General features: G+C 40.2%; 1 protein-coding gene across 3 annotated transcripts in view; it reads right to left on the reverse strand.

The window, feature by feature from the left end:
* Positions 1 to 16,358, reverse strand: part of bcar1 (BCAR1 scaffold protein, Cas family member) — a 44,953-nt gene that overhangs the window by 19,766 nt on the left and 8,829 nt on the right. Inside the window, exon 1 of one of the 3 annotated variants that reach the window (XM_086299679.1) lies at positions 11,445 to 11,972. The exons of 1 other annotated variant lie outside the window; for it this stretch is intronic. In XM_086299679.1, the coding sequence (XP_086155805.1) occupies positions 11,445 to 11,456 (12 nt within the window). In that variant the 5' untranslated portion in view covers positions 11,457 to 11,972. Of the gene's footprint in view, positions 1 to 4,696; positions 4,864 to 11,444; positions 11,973 to 16,358 lie in introns of those variants that run through there. One more of the 3 variants, XM_086299676.1, reaches the window with a different exon arrangement.

Genomic DNA, 16,358 nt, shown 5'->3' on the forward strand with positions numbered 1-16,358 from the left:
AGGTGAGAGCTAGGTGAAGTAATGTCATTATTTTTGTTTTGTTTTTGCTTACGTATGTGAAAGTTAAAGTTACAACATTGGCTCTCTATTAATAGAATAGAATATAGAATAAAATAGCCCTTTATTGTCCTTGTACATGTAAATAATGGGTGCTCCACGCCAACTGTGCAGGAGTAAAAGAAAAACATATACATATATATAGTATGAGCATAAAATGTAAACAGTATAGAGATATATGTTTGCTACATGTTTGCTATATGTTTGCTATTTGCCAGGAATAAATAGCAAACAGAAGAGATATATATCAGTCTAGAGGAATATATATTGAAATGCATGAGTACAATCTACATGAGAACTTTCAGTCTATTGGCCAGATGTGTGTTTAGCAAAATCAACAACAACATCAAGTAAATATAGGAGAGCGTGCTTTGTTCTGCACTAGTGATACAGACCATTTACCATTTAGTGACACAGAGAATTTAGCCCTAACATCTGTATTTGTCTGGGCAGCTCAAGTTCTATAAAGCAGATCAGTTGTTCTTGTTTGTGTACTCTGGATCACTACACATGCCATATTCACATCTGCACAAACCAACCACACCAAGAGCTTGATTTAATTGCACTACACAGTGTGCCCTTACTCCCTCACAGTACTGCGCTCAGAGCTATGCGCCCTCCCCCTCAGTCATTACGTGGTAGTTCTAACCATTGCATCCAAGTTAAGACTTGCTTCTTTTTCTGTGTTAACACACAAACAGCTATAAATCGTTAGCTTCAAATCTTAGTAAATAGTATGTTTGATTTGAATCTTCATCTCCCCAAAGAAAAATGGCTACAGATACATTTGTACTGAGAACAGCCACAAAAACAAACACTCATGCCTTTTCATTGCTACGTTTTCATGTGTCTTTTTAAGTAATGGCTCCTCTGACACACACACACACACACACACACACACACACACACACACACACACACACACACACACACACACACACACACACACACACACACACACACACACTATGTACAAAACAAAAAACACAAGACCTGACCTGTCCTCGACACACACAAAAGAGCAGTTCCAGAAAGCCACGAACTCTACGTGGTAATCTGAGAGATGAGATTAGAAATATAGTATGTTAGTTATGATGTTTAAGATTAGGCTCAGAGGCTAGGAAACCTATGTGTCCCCACAGAGACAGAAAGCAGACGGCTGAAAATCCACTTTTCTTTGTATTCGGTCAGACTGAATGTATTAAATTGGCATATTTAAGGGCACACCCCAGAAATCGAAGGATTTACAGAGGACTTCCCAAAAATGTAACTAACATTTAGTTAGTTTCTAGAGACCATTTATTAGCATGAGTCTTTCTTTTGTTTCTTTTGTGTTTTTGTGTGCCTTTGTTTTGTGTTTGTATGTGCGTGTGTAAAGATGGTGATAAAACATTTGCAAGTTTGTCTCTGTACATGACTCCACCTGACAGAAGAGAATAGGAGCGGGAATGTTATTTGGATTTTACCCTTCAGTGTGTTTTGGTTTCATTTCAAATTTGATTGTAGTGTTTGTTTGTTTGTAGTGATTTAAATGTGAACATGCACAAGGATAGCACTTAATGGAAATACAAATTTGGGTATTTTTAGAATTAAGTTCTTCAATAAATTGCTGAATAACATTTTGTCCCATTGGCAGGTCAGCTGGTTAAAGGGATTCATTTTGGATTAGTCTGACAATAATGATTAGATGCTTTTCAGGAATTGTTTCTTAGCTTTGTTGATCATCTTGTGCTTTCCACATGTACAAGGGTTAACAGAGCCAGGTGTTTATGTAGATTCTTAAAAAGAATAAGATTGCTTTTCTCACTCTTATAGCAAATCAGCTTCAGTTATCACTGCTTCATTTGACATGAAATAAGAAGAAAACTGGCCTCACACAGCCATAAAACTGCTTGTCAGGCAAGTCCAGTTAATTTAGAGCCACTGTGTATGTAACTAGCTTCAGTTCCTGAGTAGTGAATGAAAACATTTTGTCAAACCATTCGGATTACAGTTGAAAGTCTGCACTTCAGTCACATATTGACTAACTGCAAATCCACCGTGTGGGTGTACAGGGGCAAAACTACAAAAACTGTCTGTGTCAAACAAATCGCAGACCCAACTCTATCAGCCCTTGATCTTTCACCTTGAATGCTAAGTACTTCTATAGCCGACTCTTACTTTGACTCTTTTCTTATCAACAGGTCAGAGCAGAGCTTCCATGACAGCTACATTAGCTTTTTGGGTGCTTGTTATGCTTAAGGATGAACTGGAACATTTGTGGGCATGCGGTTCCAGAAGAACTGCAGCCTTGGCAAATAAATTACCTACAGTACTATTCATCCGTCTATTTTCACCCATTTATCGAATTCATGGTTATTCATGGTCGCAGGAAGGCTGGAGTCAGTCCAATCGGCCATAAGGTGAGAGTGGGGACATGGACACAGGGAGAACATGCAAACTCCACACAGAAAGGTTCAGGCAGATTGTGGATTCGAAACCTGAGGCTCAGCAAGGCGAGTTAACCTTCCTGTTTTCTCCCCAGAAACCCTCAGTTTCTCTTCAGCACAGGCTGACAAAAAGTCTGAGCTGAGTTGAGTGAAACATTCCATTTGACTTTAACTAGTAAATATTTCATTTATTTATTACCAATTAAAATTTAACCATCAGAGAAAAAATTACTCATAACCATCTCACAGACATACCATTATGTACAACTACCTTCAATTTTTCCACAACACGGGCCTTCAAGCTGGCAGTAGTTCAACAGTTACTTAAAAAGCCATCACTTGACCCAGCTGTCTTAGCTAATTATAGGCCAATCTCCAACCTTTCTGTCATCTCAACAATCCTTGAAAGAATAGTTGTCAAACAGCTAACTGATCATCTGCAGAGGAATGGTTTATTTGAAGAGTTTCAGTCAGGTTTCAGAGCTCATCACAGCACAGAAACAGCTTTAGTGAAGGTTACAAATGATCTTCTTATGGCCTCTGACAGTGGACTCATCTCTGTGCTTGTCCTGCTAGACCTCAGTGCAGCGTTCGATACTGTCGACCACATATTTTATCACAGCGTGCTGTAAGTATTAAAGCTACTGCACTGCAATGGATTGAATCCTATCTAACAGACTCCAATTTGTTTGTGCAAATGGAGAGTCCTCTTCACACATGAAGTTTAATTATGGAGTTCTACAGGGTTCAGTGCTAGGACTGATTCTGTTTAGGCATAGCATACATTTTCACTGTTGTAAAGATGACCCACTGCATATGTCCATGAAGCCAGATAACACTCAGCAATTAGTTGAACTGCAGGGATGTTTTAAAGACACAAAGACCTGGATGGCCGCTAACTTTCTGCTTCTAAATTCAAGTATAATTGAGGTTATTGTACTCGGCCCTGAAAATCTTAGAAACATGGTATCTAACCAGATTCTTACTCTGGATGGCATAACCTTCGCCTCCAGTAACACTGTGAGGAAAACTGGGAGTCGTCCTTGACAAGGATATGTCCTTAAATATGCATATTAAACAAATATGTAGAACTGCTTTTTTCCATTTGTGTAACATCTCTAAAATTAAAAACATCCTGTCTCAGAGTGATACTGAAAAACCAGTTCATGCATTTATTACTTCTAGACTGGACTCCTGTAATTCATCATCCTAAAAACTCCCTGAAAAGCCTTCAGTTGATCTAAAATCCTGCAGCAAGAGTCCTGACAGGGACTAGAAAGAGAGAGCAGATTTCTCCTATATTGTCTTCTCTTCATTGACTCCCTTACTTAAAGTTAAGGGACAAGACTCTCCTTTTTGATAAAGCATATAGTTAGAGCTGGATTAGGTGATCCTGAATCCTCCCATAGTTAAGCTGCAATAGACTTAGGCTGCTGGGAGCTTCCAATGTTGCACTGAGTGTTTCTCATTTTCTCACCCCTTTTCACTCACCGTGTGTTTAAACATTTAACTGTTAGTTATTACTCACTGGCTCTCTTCGACAGCACGTATTTTGTCTCCCTCACCTCACCCCCTCCCTGAGCCTGACTCGGCTGGAGGTTTCTTCCGGTTGAAGGGGATTTTTTTCCTTCCCACTGTCACCAAAGTGCTCCTCTGTATTATTGTAATAATAAGTACTGAGGCAACTGCTGTTGTGATTTGGCGCTATAAAAAGGAAACTGAATTGAACTGTACCTTGTTTAGTCGTGGTTGTCATTTTCTATCTTTCTACTCCCTTTCTGTCTTTCTGTTTGCCCTCACAGGCGGCTGCCCCTCCTCCCCTCCTCCCCTGAACTTTTTTAAATCTCAAAGAAATGACACAGGCATGTATGTGGTAAGGAAATGACAGTGTGGTCCTGCAATGCATGAGGGTCATGGAAGGACGATCTACTGTATCTAACGATACACAGTTAGTGGAACTATGCAAATTCCACTAACTGTGTTTTGACTTTGGTGAGTTTTGTGTGTGGTTCTATAGCCAAAGCACATTTGGGATTTTTTTGTTTGTTTTTTGTGTATATGCCTGTTATCGGTGAAGCAAGCAAGAACCTGCCAACAAACTGTCCTTACACCCCCCTGTCCCCGCCCCCGACACAAACTCACGCACACAGAGTCCCACTTAAGACAGCATTCCACAGCCTCCACATACAAACACACAACTCCTCTGTTACCTCACATTCCCGCGGCACAGCAGCCACACTGCATTTCATCCTGAAGTTGACAAAGCAACAAAAAACAGCAGAGCAATCCTATTTTCCTTTCTTTGACCGTTTCTCTCTTCTCCCACACGGCTTCCTCTTGCTGTCCCTCTTTCTGCCCGTCTATCTCTCGCTCCAAACATCTGCTTCTTTCCTTCCTCTCTTCCACCGTCAGTCTGGCCTTCCCTCCCCCATTCCTTCTTTCCTGTCTTGGCATGTCAAACTATTATTGAGAAATAGTTGTGCGTACACGGCTGATTTGTACCAGCAGAAAAAAATACCCCACCAGCCAGCTGAACATCTAGATGAAGCTGGAAAGTGTGTCTTGCAGGGCAGTGATGTTTACAACGTGTGCACAGCCCCAAAACAAAAGGAAAAGGCTCTATATTTGAGTCATCTGCCATAAAGCTGTGAATTACTCCTCTTGCAGTAATGTGTTAAACTGTATATTATTTCATTTTAGTGAGGAGCCGTAGTGTTCGATGCGCCAAATATGTTTTTTGGAGTAAACGCCGAGTTCTCTTATATTTGACATGGAACCGGCTGTGCTTATCACTAAACACTAAAGATTAAAGAATCTGAAAAGAAGGATGCTTAAAAAAAAGGATACTGCGTAAAAAGGAACTCTCCACTGATTTTATGCACTGAGATCAATTAACCCTGTGAAAACAGGAGCATGATGTTTTTAGTGTTTCTGGGAGACCTCTGTTAAGCCTCACAGTCATCCGTGTCATGTAAATGACATTTTTGGGAAGTCCTCAGTAAAACTTTTGATTTCTGGGGTGTGCCCTTAACCCTTGTGTGGTGTTCGTATTTTTGTTACTCAGCCAGTGTTCATGGGTCTGGTGGACCCGCTAGAGTTTTGGCTTTCCAAATTAACACTATCAAACAATTTTATGTTAAATTACTCAACAGATGTTTACTTCATCCCAATTACAAGACATATGAACAGCAAACATGGTTAATTTTTTCCCTTTACCTTTGTTAGATCACATTTATGAATTAATGTGCTTCTCGTTTTTCTTTTATATAAAATGTTATAAATAAATCAGTTATAATCAAGTGGAGTGAGTGGAAAGACACAACACATTTACACGTGAAAAAATAATTAATTGTTTAATTTTTCTTTTGAAAAAAACTGAACACGGGTCTCACAGACCCGAACACCATACAAGGGTTAAATATGCCAATTTAATAATCTATTCAGTCTGAGTACAACCAAAGGTGGATTTCCAAGCAGCCCCGGCTGCTTTCTAGAGCAGGCTTCTGCTTTAGCAAGTGAAGAATGTCTGCCTTCAGGCTATGACTAACAACAGAAACAACAGCAGTGATTTCGTAGCCTGGAGAACAGGACAGGCTCACACAGGTGTGGCCAGATATTGCTTAACCTGATGACAGATGATCTTGGTAGGAACTTTTAAATAGCTGGCAGACTATTCATAACAGATAGCTGGTTGGCTGAAAACAGCTCCTCTTTGTACACAACAGTGAGAAACAGAGGTTGCAAGAATCTGAAAGTCAGAAGTCACGTGGAGTGTGTTACTACTGAAGAGATTTAACTGAACTAAAGTTCATACCAGTAGCGTTTTTGATGTTTGTGTTTTAAAAAAATCAGGTAAATTCTTAATTCTGTCTATAGAAGAGAGTAAGTTGTAAGTGTGACTTAGTCTATGATTTGTTAAGAATATACAATAGAGGAATGTGTGTGTGTACACACTGCATTTCATCACTCAAGACATCGCAGTGATGGAGTAAATTGGAATATCATCTTAAAAAACTGAAATTTAAGAAAAAAGAAAAACTCTCCCCAGAAATGCCACAGAAACATCAACCAAAAGTATTTGGTTTAAAATACTAATTTCACAACCACAGGATCTAACTGGAAATTTATGCAATCCCTTTCATCCATGTGCACAGCAGGATTTACCAAAAATTATATCTCGACTTCTATTTTGACTGTTTGAAGGCGGTGAACTTTTCTGAGAAGCAACAGATATAGTAAAGGAGTGCAAGTACAAATGGTTACAGCGCCGTGCTGACGTCACAGTTTAATCACTCACATATGTTATGGAAGACTCTGCACCCAGCAGCAGATTCAAAACATTCAGTAATTCATAGCTTGTTGACTGTCCTCTAACTGCTCTCTACTGTAAAGTGAAACCAAGGGTAGACATGCAGGTATATATTAACTCAACATAAAAAAAGCACTTTCTTCTCCAACCGAGAAAATAAAGTTAATCAGTAAGTGCAAAAAACTGTGGTCAAATGGCCAATCGAGGCAACCATCTCCATCAATTGTTAAAATACCCAACTTCAGAGAAAAGACTAATATGTTTATGGCTGTTTCATGATCCATCCATCCATTTGCTTTTGAAAGTGCTTTGGTATTGGGAGACAGGAAGAAAGGTTCAGAAATGAGTTCTTCCAGTGTAATGTTCAAGTCACTTGACTAAAGTCAAGTTTTTCTTCAACAGAACAATGATCCAAACACAGCTCCAACCAACACGACAAGTATTTAAAGAAGGTGTACTCAGACAGACCACAATGACTCGATCTTAAGCCCAGTCCTGGCATGGCTGTGGTGCTCTGGTTAGCATTGTTGCCTGCTAATATTATGCCAAAATATTCTTGTAATAAGTGTTTTCACACCATCCGACAGAATTCACATTGTTCTGTTTTCAAAAATAAAATGTGCACATCAACATTCCTCAGTAATCTACAGAGCTAATACAGGATTAACCAAGCATGCCGAGAGGACTTAAATCTTACTCAGATTATTCTGGGCATACACACTGTTGGTAATATCATGTCACCAGTTTCCAGAACTGAGTCAGTTTCTTGATTCATTTCCAGTGATGTATGTAGTATATAAAGTGATTTCTGCTGCTTTGAACCACACAGATCAAATTAAACAGACAGACAGTCAGCAAAATATTAACTAGTAAAAATGTTATTTTGTTTCCTGGTGTGGAATTATTTTTGTCAGCAACAGTTATTTTTGTTACTTCACTTGACTGTGATACAGAAAGACTAAACCAGGGGCTGAATATCAGCACCTCAGACCTCATCAACCTGGAGGACTCATCTGATGTTTAGTTACTGTCACAAAATGCATCCAGAGGATATGCTTTAATACAAAGTATAAATCACCTCAGGTTAGTTTTCATCAAAATACTAGTATTACTTAAGACTAGAACTATGTTAAACATTTGGAGTGAGGTCTAAGTCAAGAGTTGCAGGACGTGGCCAAAGCTTTGGTACTGCACTCAAAGTTTAGAGCAGCCCACCCATGCCAATATGTGCTAATTCTGATATCATCTCGCACAGAACTCCAAACAGACTGACAATCCTAGCCGCAGCTATCACAGTGATGCTGGACCCAAATGAAGAATTGCTTTTTTCCAGTTCAATTTAGTGCAATCGGCCCAATTTTTGCAATCTGAAAGAGAAACTCCTACCAATACATATACAGACCAGCCACAACTGGGTACATAGCTAACACAGTGTGACTTCTGACTGTGATTATTTGACGTATTTCCCTGATACAGGACCGTGACTTCAGGCATAATAGGTTCCATGAGAAGAAGGGATCCACTTGGCTGGTATATGGGCAGCATCTCAGTGACATGGATTCAACCCTCGACTTATTACAAATACAAGATAGCATCTATCCAGCACAGCACTAAAGACTGCTGTGTTTGTTGGCTCAGTCTATGTGAGATTTGGTAAATGAGGGCGGACACCTAATCACCAAAAGTCAAAAGATGCTGGGTATGTTTAAGACAGAGATGGTGTTGCTGTATGTGTCAAGCGTCATGTAGGAGACAGAGGGAAATTCTTGCTGTAAGTCAGGCCTGGATGACTCAATCAGTAAGGGCAGAATACACTGACAGAGGTGTGGGCTGACTCAGTAAAGATCTCTGGCAAATCTTAATAGTGATCATTATATGTTTATATGTATATTTCAATCCATAAGGGTAAATTGAGTTTTAATACAGTTGTAATGAATAACATGTGACATACAGCACCATCCACACATTACTACGCCGCATTGTTGCACTGGGTGAGGAAGGACTAAGGCATGCAGACAGCTCTCACTTCCACACTTAAGGCCAGCTTGAAATGACCAGTTAAGCAGACATACAGGTGTTTGGACTGTGGGTGGAAGCCAGACCACCAGGTTGGAGGTTTGAACTTAAACTTTCTTGCTGTGAGGCATCAGTGACAAATATAGTGCCTTACACTTGTAATATTAATCATGATGATAATAGAGCATCTCCGTATCATCCTGCACTATAATACTATCTTTATACTTGCAGTTGGGAGTGGGGGTGGAACAGCAATATCCATCTCCTGTGTTCACTCAGCCACTTTCCACTGTTCTCTAAGTCCATCAGGTGAGGGATTGCTGAGGATGTTCAGAAATCACTGCTAATATTAATCACTGGACAGTGGGTGAAACATTTGTTTCCTGCTGCATGTTTTATACAGGAGGTTATCGCACCTCAACCACATTAAGTATTTCCAGCAGTCCCTCTGCCTCCAACTCATCCCTCGCTGTCACACCATCCGTCTGCATGTCCTCCTTCACTACATCCATGAACCTCCTCTGAGGCCCTCCTCTTTTCCTCCTCCCTGGCAGCACCCTCTTCATCATCATTTGACCAGTGTGCCCACTCTCCCTCCTCTGCACATGTCCAAACCACCTCAGCCTTGTCTTCAAATTACTCCAACGGAGCCGTCCGTCTGACGCACTCGTTTCTAATCCTCTCCTTTCTGCCCACTCCCAGTGAAAATCTTAGCATCAAAATAAAACAAACTTTATAATCTCTAAAGACATTTATGAGCTTTAAGTGTTCGCTAACCTTTCTGACAATCCACCATATGCACCAAATTCTGGTAAACGATGACGCATTAATATGTTTTTAAATCCTATTTCACACTTTTTTACATGGTAGATTATGTTTAAACTGAAATATAATTGTTATAAAAATAAACACAGTCTTACTAATGATATTTATGAAGTAATAAAAGGCGTAATCCATCAATTGTTTAATACTTAACCAGCCATTTATGCATTTTTCATTTAGTATCAAAATAGTATCAAAACCTAAATAATCTGCGTAACTGATTCAAAAACGATGATGTTTTATTTCATTAGGAAGAGACTGTATTCTTGGACTTTAATAAATGCTGTGGTCTCAGAGCGACTCCAAACATTTCATTATTCCTTATCCATTTAATCACTGATTGGTTGCACTAAATATACCACTTGTGATTTTGTGGCTCCTTATATACTTAACTGTGTGATATATCTGAAAGCACAGAAAGGCTGCTTTCCAGTATACAGTCCAAGAGGGCTATATGCTTAAACACATCTTCATCTTGTTGTGGTTGCTGGTTAGCTCATGCTAATGCAGTTTGTCTCCAGCCCTTATTTTTCACTAAAAGTGAATATGTTAAAGCACACACGCACACACTAACAGGACAGGGCAGGCTCGTGGAGTCAGTGGAAAAGGTCTGAGAGACTTACATCTAAATCACACGACACTGGAATCTTATTTCATATTGATTACACACTAATTACTGGCAGGTAATTACTCGTTACAAACACAGCAATCTGCTCTACAGTATTTAACTATGTGCAACATTCCTTACTGTGTACTTGCCACACACACACACACACACACACACACACACACACACACACACACACACACTAAGTGTTGAGCCAACATTCAGAAACAATAGCAAGGAAGGAGCAGTCTTTTTCTTTCTATCAAACAAATTCCCCCCTCCCTATCAAACCATAATTCTGTCTCTCCAGTCATCAAGTCCCCATTGTTTGAGCTAAATCTTTGTCATGTTCTGTATCAGCACATGGCATCCTGTTCTGCCTTGATTTCTGCTCACTTAACTCAACCAAGGGATCGCCTTTGACTGTCAGTTGGCCATAAGACCTACATTTCTCCCTACTTTCCTCTGAGTAAGAAAAACAACAGACCACATCTCTCTGACCTTTTTTTCTTCTTTTTTCTCTTTCTTTTCAGTCACAAAGCCCCCCAAAATCTCCTTCTAGGTCCACTGGGGCTTCTGTTTCAACATAAGCCTGTGCTTCTGGCTGTAAGTGGAAAGGATAGTGGAAAAACCAAACAGCTAAATGTGGTGAATATGGCGGCTCTGTGTGCTCTGATTCTGTCCAAAAACGCACTCAAAGAAAAAAGATTAAAAGAACCAGTAGCTTTGTATCTTTAACAACTATAAGCATTAGTGACTTATGTTTTGCTATACTTTGAAATACATATTCAGCAATCCAACTTAGAAGTGTGAAATTTCACTTACTTTGGATATTTTTTTTCTTAAAGCACATAACTTACAAGGTTTATTTATGCAATGGCATGCCTGAAATGTTGCTGTGTACACACACACACACACACACACACACACACACACACACACACACACACACACACACACACACACACACACACTGCTGAGAGCCAACAAAAGGTAGGTCCACTGAAGAAATGTTAAATCCAGTCTCGCTCTCTCTCCTTCACAGTGCTTTCACAGCTGGGGTATAGCATGCTCTGCTAAAACACACTAAACCACTGAAACTAAAGGAGTAAGACAAACGCTAGAAAAAAAGGATCACCTTAAAGAGGCAGCATGCTGTATGGGCTGTGATTCTGAATGAAAACAAACTCTCATACACACTCACCAGATAGTTCATTTTGTCCCAAGCAAGGCAGCTGTGCTAACTCCGAGGCAGGGCTTTAGCTCAGCCCTGTGAGACTCTGTGCAACAAGATCCAAAAGATCTCCAAACTCCTCCAAGTCCCCTCCTTCACCCTCCTTCCTTCCTATGTCCTTCTCCCAACCCTCCCTGTTATTTTCCTTCTCCGTATCTCTTCTTTTGTCTTGTCCAGTCTTGTTTTCAACAGTCAAGCAGATCTCCACATAATGCCCCTGTGTGATCTCACACAGCAAGAATGAGACCGCTGCCTGCCTCATTTACTTGTACCCTCCTCGTCCCCTCTTTCTGCCTTGATCTCTCTGTCTTTGCTGTGGAAAAGAGGGCGGAGTGTGTAACCCGACACGTCACTTCCTGCTGAATCATGATATTTCCTCTGTCCACTCAGTCTATTGGCCTGAGGAGCTCTTATCATGCAAATAAGCCCTCCCAGTGTCCTTACTCCCAGCTGAGAAAGCGTGTCAGTGCTCTGGTATGCTCATGCACAGGCGCTAGGGAACATGCCATAGCTTTACTGTCTTTACTGTCAGATTGGCATTTCTTTGGCACCCAGCCTTAAAGAGCTAATGACTAACATGAATGTATTTCAGTGGATGTGACAATCAATTAACCCTTTATAATCCAAAAATCTGAAAGGATGTTCCAATTGTCTGCAGGCACTTCCCTGCCTCTAAAGAATGTTTTTCCATTATTGGAAAAAATATAAATTCGGAATAAAGGACACAGAGACAAACTACTTTCCTTTTTGATCCACGTCTGACCTGGCAAAGATCTGATGCCACATCCCCTTCTGTCACAACCCTCCCCATTTATTCAGGCTTGGGAAAGGCACTAGGAGTATACAGATTTGGGGACAGGATAGAAAATAGTAAAACAGAGGGACAGCTCAGGTTCAGCTTTTTGTAGACAAAGTTAGAAACAAGGCTGAGGTGGTATGGAGATGTGCAGAAGGGGGAGGGTGGCTATACCAGACAGTGGATGATGAAGCTGCCAGGCAGGAGGAAAAGAGAAGGTTAGTGGATGTAATGAAAATGAGACAGAAGATGAGGTTAAGGATAGAGTGAGATGGAGATGGGGAAAGAAAAAAAGAGCAAAATAATGGGAATATTTTAATTTATTTATTTTTACCATCGATCAAGAACTGTTTTTGAAAAAACAGGTGAAAAAGTACAGGACAGGCATATGGAAACTATCATAACTTTTACTAATAATGTTTGTTTAGCACTACAAAATGTCAATTCAAAACTAGATCAGGAGTTCCACATGGCTGTGGATTTAATATTTTTAGTTGGAGTGGCTTCCAAGAGATCTGGACCAGGAGTCAGTCTACCATTCCTTCCTTGAACGGCCTATCGGACACCCTGGACTGAAAGTAATAAACCTGTAATAATAAAGTAATAAAGTTTGTAAGACTGTCGGTTTCCATAGACAATAAATCATCTGGGGACACACCCATAGAGAAGCTTTCTGTGAAGGCATACATTCTCCATGTATCCTTGAGCAATTCCTATACCGGAAAAAAATCGATCCTCTTCTAAGATGCAAGGTAAGAAGTCAGCACAAGTACAACTATCTCTATAATGAAAGCACTCTTTCAGAGATTTTCAAATACGTCAATGAAAAGATTCGTCAAGGCTTAGGGCAAAGGTCACAAGATCACACCAATTTTCAACCATGTTCACATGTTCACATTAAAAAACATCTGGTAATTCTTTGTTTTTACATTCATCAGGTGCCAATCAGCCCAAAAAGCAAAGAGAATTAAAAAAACACATGCCATGATAGAGTTCAGGTCTTAGGAGGTTAAACCCAAAACCTACATTCAGCCAAACAGATCGGGAGTTCTTTCTAATTTACCGCAAGCGTAAATTAAATTAAGAGAAAGAACTCATTATTCAACCATTTTCTTCACTGCTTATACATTTGAGGGTAGCATATCCCAGCTGCCATGGGACAAGAAACAGGAAACACCCTGGATGGGTCTGCAGTCTATAACATGGAAAATACAAAGAGATGGACAACCATTTATGCTCACACTGACACCTACGTTCAACATCACAACATGCAAACTCCACACAGAGAGGCCCGCGTTAGCCAGCAGGTTTGAAACAGGAACATTCTTTCTTTGACTGCATAGCCACACTGCAGATCACTGTTCTGATTCAAAATCACACACAAAATCTACCCTCGGCTGCTGGGCGAGCAGCAGAGAGTGGGATAACGTGTAGGTGGGAAAGTTGTAGTTGCATATGAAACATAGCAGGTATACTGCCCCTGGAGCAGCTAACATCATCTATGAGCCAGCAGAAGTGTCAACTTTGTCCTGCTCAAGACAATGTGAACACACACACACACACACACACACACACACACACACACACACACACACACACACACACACACACGGCTTTGTTTCCATCTATGTGATGTATAAACAAAATTATGTCCATATCACAAGCATTCATTTCAAAAATCCCCACTGACCCCTCCACTTTGCTCTGCCCACACAAACAGAGTAATGTAATCAGCGTCAGCGCACTCACAGCAGAAGTTTAAGTGAAATTGTTTTTTAAAAAAAAGCTCTTTGTCTAAAAGACTTTTGTCGTTACGTCTTTCATGCTTTTATCCTGGAGGTCAACAGTCTTTTTTGTCAACTGTAGTCTCTTTCAGTATCAGACTGTGTGGTGTCAATACACTCTATTCACTACTCGGTTACAGCCATCTACAGCCATCTGGGCCATTATCATAAAACTGTGTCCTAGATCGCAAACTGTCTGTGCAACAGTAAAAAACCCTCCAAACACTGGAAATGTACTACATAGAGCAGAGAGTAGTACTATGTAGTAGTACGCTGTTTACCCAATGTTTCAAGCAGTTATTGGTCTAATACGGCAGATACATCACTAGATATTTGTGATTTAAGGACCTGGTCCTTCACATTTAAAGGTAGTAATCAGAGCTGAGCATCACATACTTCGTGATACTGGCTTATAGAGTGGCTGTAGCACGAGAAGTAGGCATACCAAAACTCTTAACTGAAAAAAAGAACAAAACCGTTTCAGTACATTCATGTCTAGTAGAGAGTTCAATGAACTGCTGTCTAAAACCTTCAAAAATATATTTCCTATTCTATAAGCCTCATAGCACAGACTTTTTCCTGATAGAGGGAACTCGTTGTTCTACTGTCTGACAATCAGGTCTTTGACAGCGAGGCACAATAACAACCATTGTAGGCAGCGTTACACACTGCCTATAGGATGAGAGGCAGATAGCAATACATCGGCCATTACAGTTCAGTTTGTATACTTATACACAGAAGTCAGTCTTTTTAATGATTATATATGCATCTTCTCACCAATCACCTGTTGGACAAAAAACTTGCACTTGCATGTGCAAAAAAACCCCCCAAAAGAACAAAAATTTAAATGCACACACAAAACCCTACACACAGTTAGGACAGTACATTGAGCTACAAACAAGCCAAGAACTCCAGCACGTACACACACGGTCCATATTTATGGGAAACTACATGCAGGTCCGGCTCAAATATTGTCCTCTGACATAATGAGTATGAAAAAATTTGCTTCGTTTCTACTACTAACAGTCCACTGACTGTCTCCAGTATCACTGATTACATGCAAAGTATGTTTTTTTTACCTGCCCAGCAATACTTTACTTTCAGCAACTTTTAACATGTCTCCAATCACAGTAGTTGTCTCATAATAAGAAGGTCCTGGATTCCAGTCCACCAGCCAGCTACAGCCTGTCTGTGCAGGGTGCGTGTTCCTTCCTGTATATTTGCTGAATGGTTGTCAGTCTGTGTCACCCCTATGACAGACTGGTGACCTGTGCAGGGTGTTTTCCACCTCCTCTCATGTGACAGCTGCGATGGGCCTCAGACCCACCGTGTTCCTGAACTGTAGAGGTGGAAGAAAAAAAAATGTCCTCTTCATTGTAACATCATTTAAAAAACTACACTGTCTGCTTTGTAAAAAGTGCACCCAAACAGACTTGATGACACCCGTTTAGTTTTACCAGTTATATTTTTCAAGGATATCACGTCTTTAAAGTAGCCAGCTGTACTGACTGTGGTTCCTCCTGATCTTACCTTCAGCAATTACTAAAAATGAATGGGAAAGAAATTCTAAATAATGTGATGGTTCTGTGGCATGCCTCCGTCTCCCTGCTGGACATGCTTGAAGATAATAATTTCCAGCATTGCACAGTCCTTATAATCACTGTGTGCAACGACAGCTGACTGGAGGGGGTGCTAGTGGGACTTACAGTGTGAATGTATCTGCTACCCTGTTGTTACTGACTACTTGCTAGTCATTATCATAGAAGCCTGTGCATTAATATTGAAGATTGAATATTTGCATGTCAAAAATGCTTCTGAAAACATTTCAAAGCACTGAAATTATCCCATGCTGTTTAATATTTTGGTGGTGAATAATAGATGTCTCAAAACGGCATTTAAATACCTAAACCACAGTTTATCGAATCACTCAGTCAGCGGAAGCCTTCTTTGTCATTCATACAATAAACAAAACTTTTTTCCGAGTTCTTCCACGTCTAACCTGTTTCTGCTGACAAACACAACGATGATTCATTCTTGTACTGTAACATAAAACTTGCATCAGCCAAGGCAGGAAGAGACAACTCCAGGCACCCTCCTTCCACAAGTTCTACATACTAATTTTTTCTTCTTTTCCTAAACGTTTGTTTCCTCTGGAAAGGTTTTTGAGGTCTTTTGAAACATCTCTTTTAGTCATCTTGGCTCGAGTTGTGCTAAAAGGTGTGCGTGTATGAATTTGTTCAGAAGAGGAAAACCTGCCAGGTTTACACTGCAAGAAATTAAAAGGAGCTTAATACTGAACATGAA

Source organism: Aulonocara sp. 'chitande type north' Nkhata Bay, linkage group LG7 (genome assembly GCF_057382095.1).
Source record: "Aulonocara sp. 'chitande type north' Nkhata Bay isolate Kocher_YH1m ecotype deep benthic linkage group LG7, A_spYH_male_GT1.1, whole genome shotgun sequence".
In the NCBI taxonomy this organism is placed as follows: Eukaryota; Metazoa; Chordata; class Actinopteri; order Cichliformes; family Cichlidae; genus Aulonocara; species Aulonocara sp. 'chitande type north' Nkhata Bay.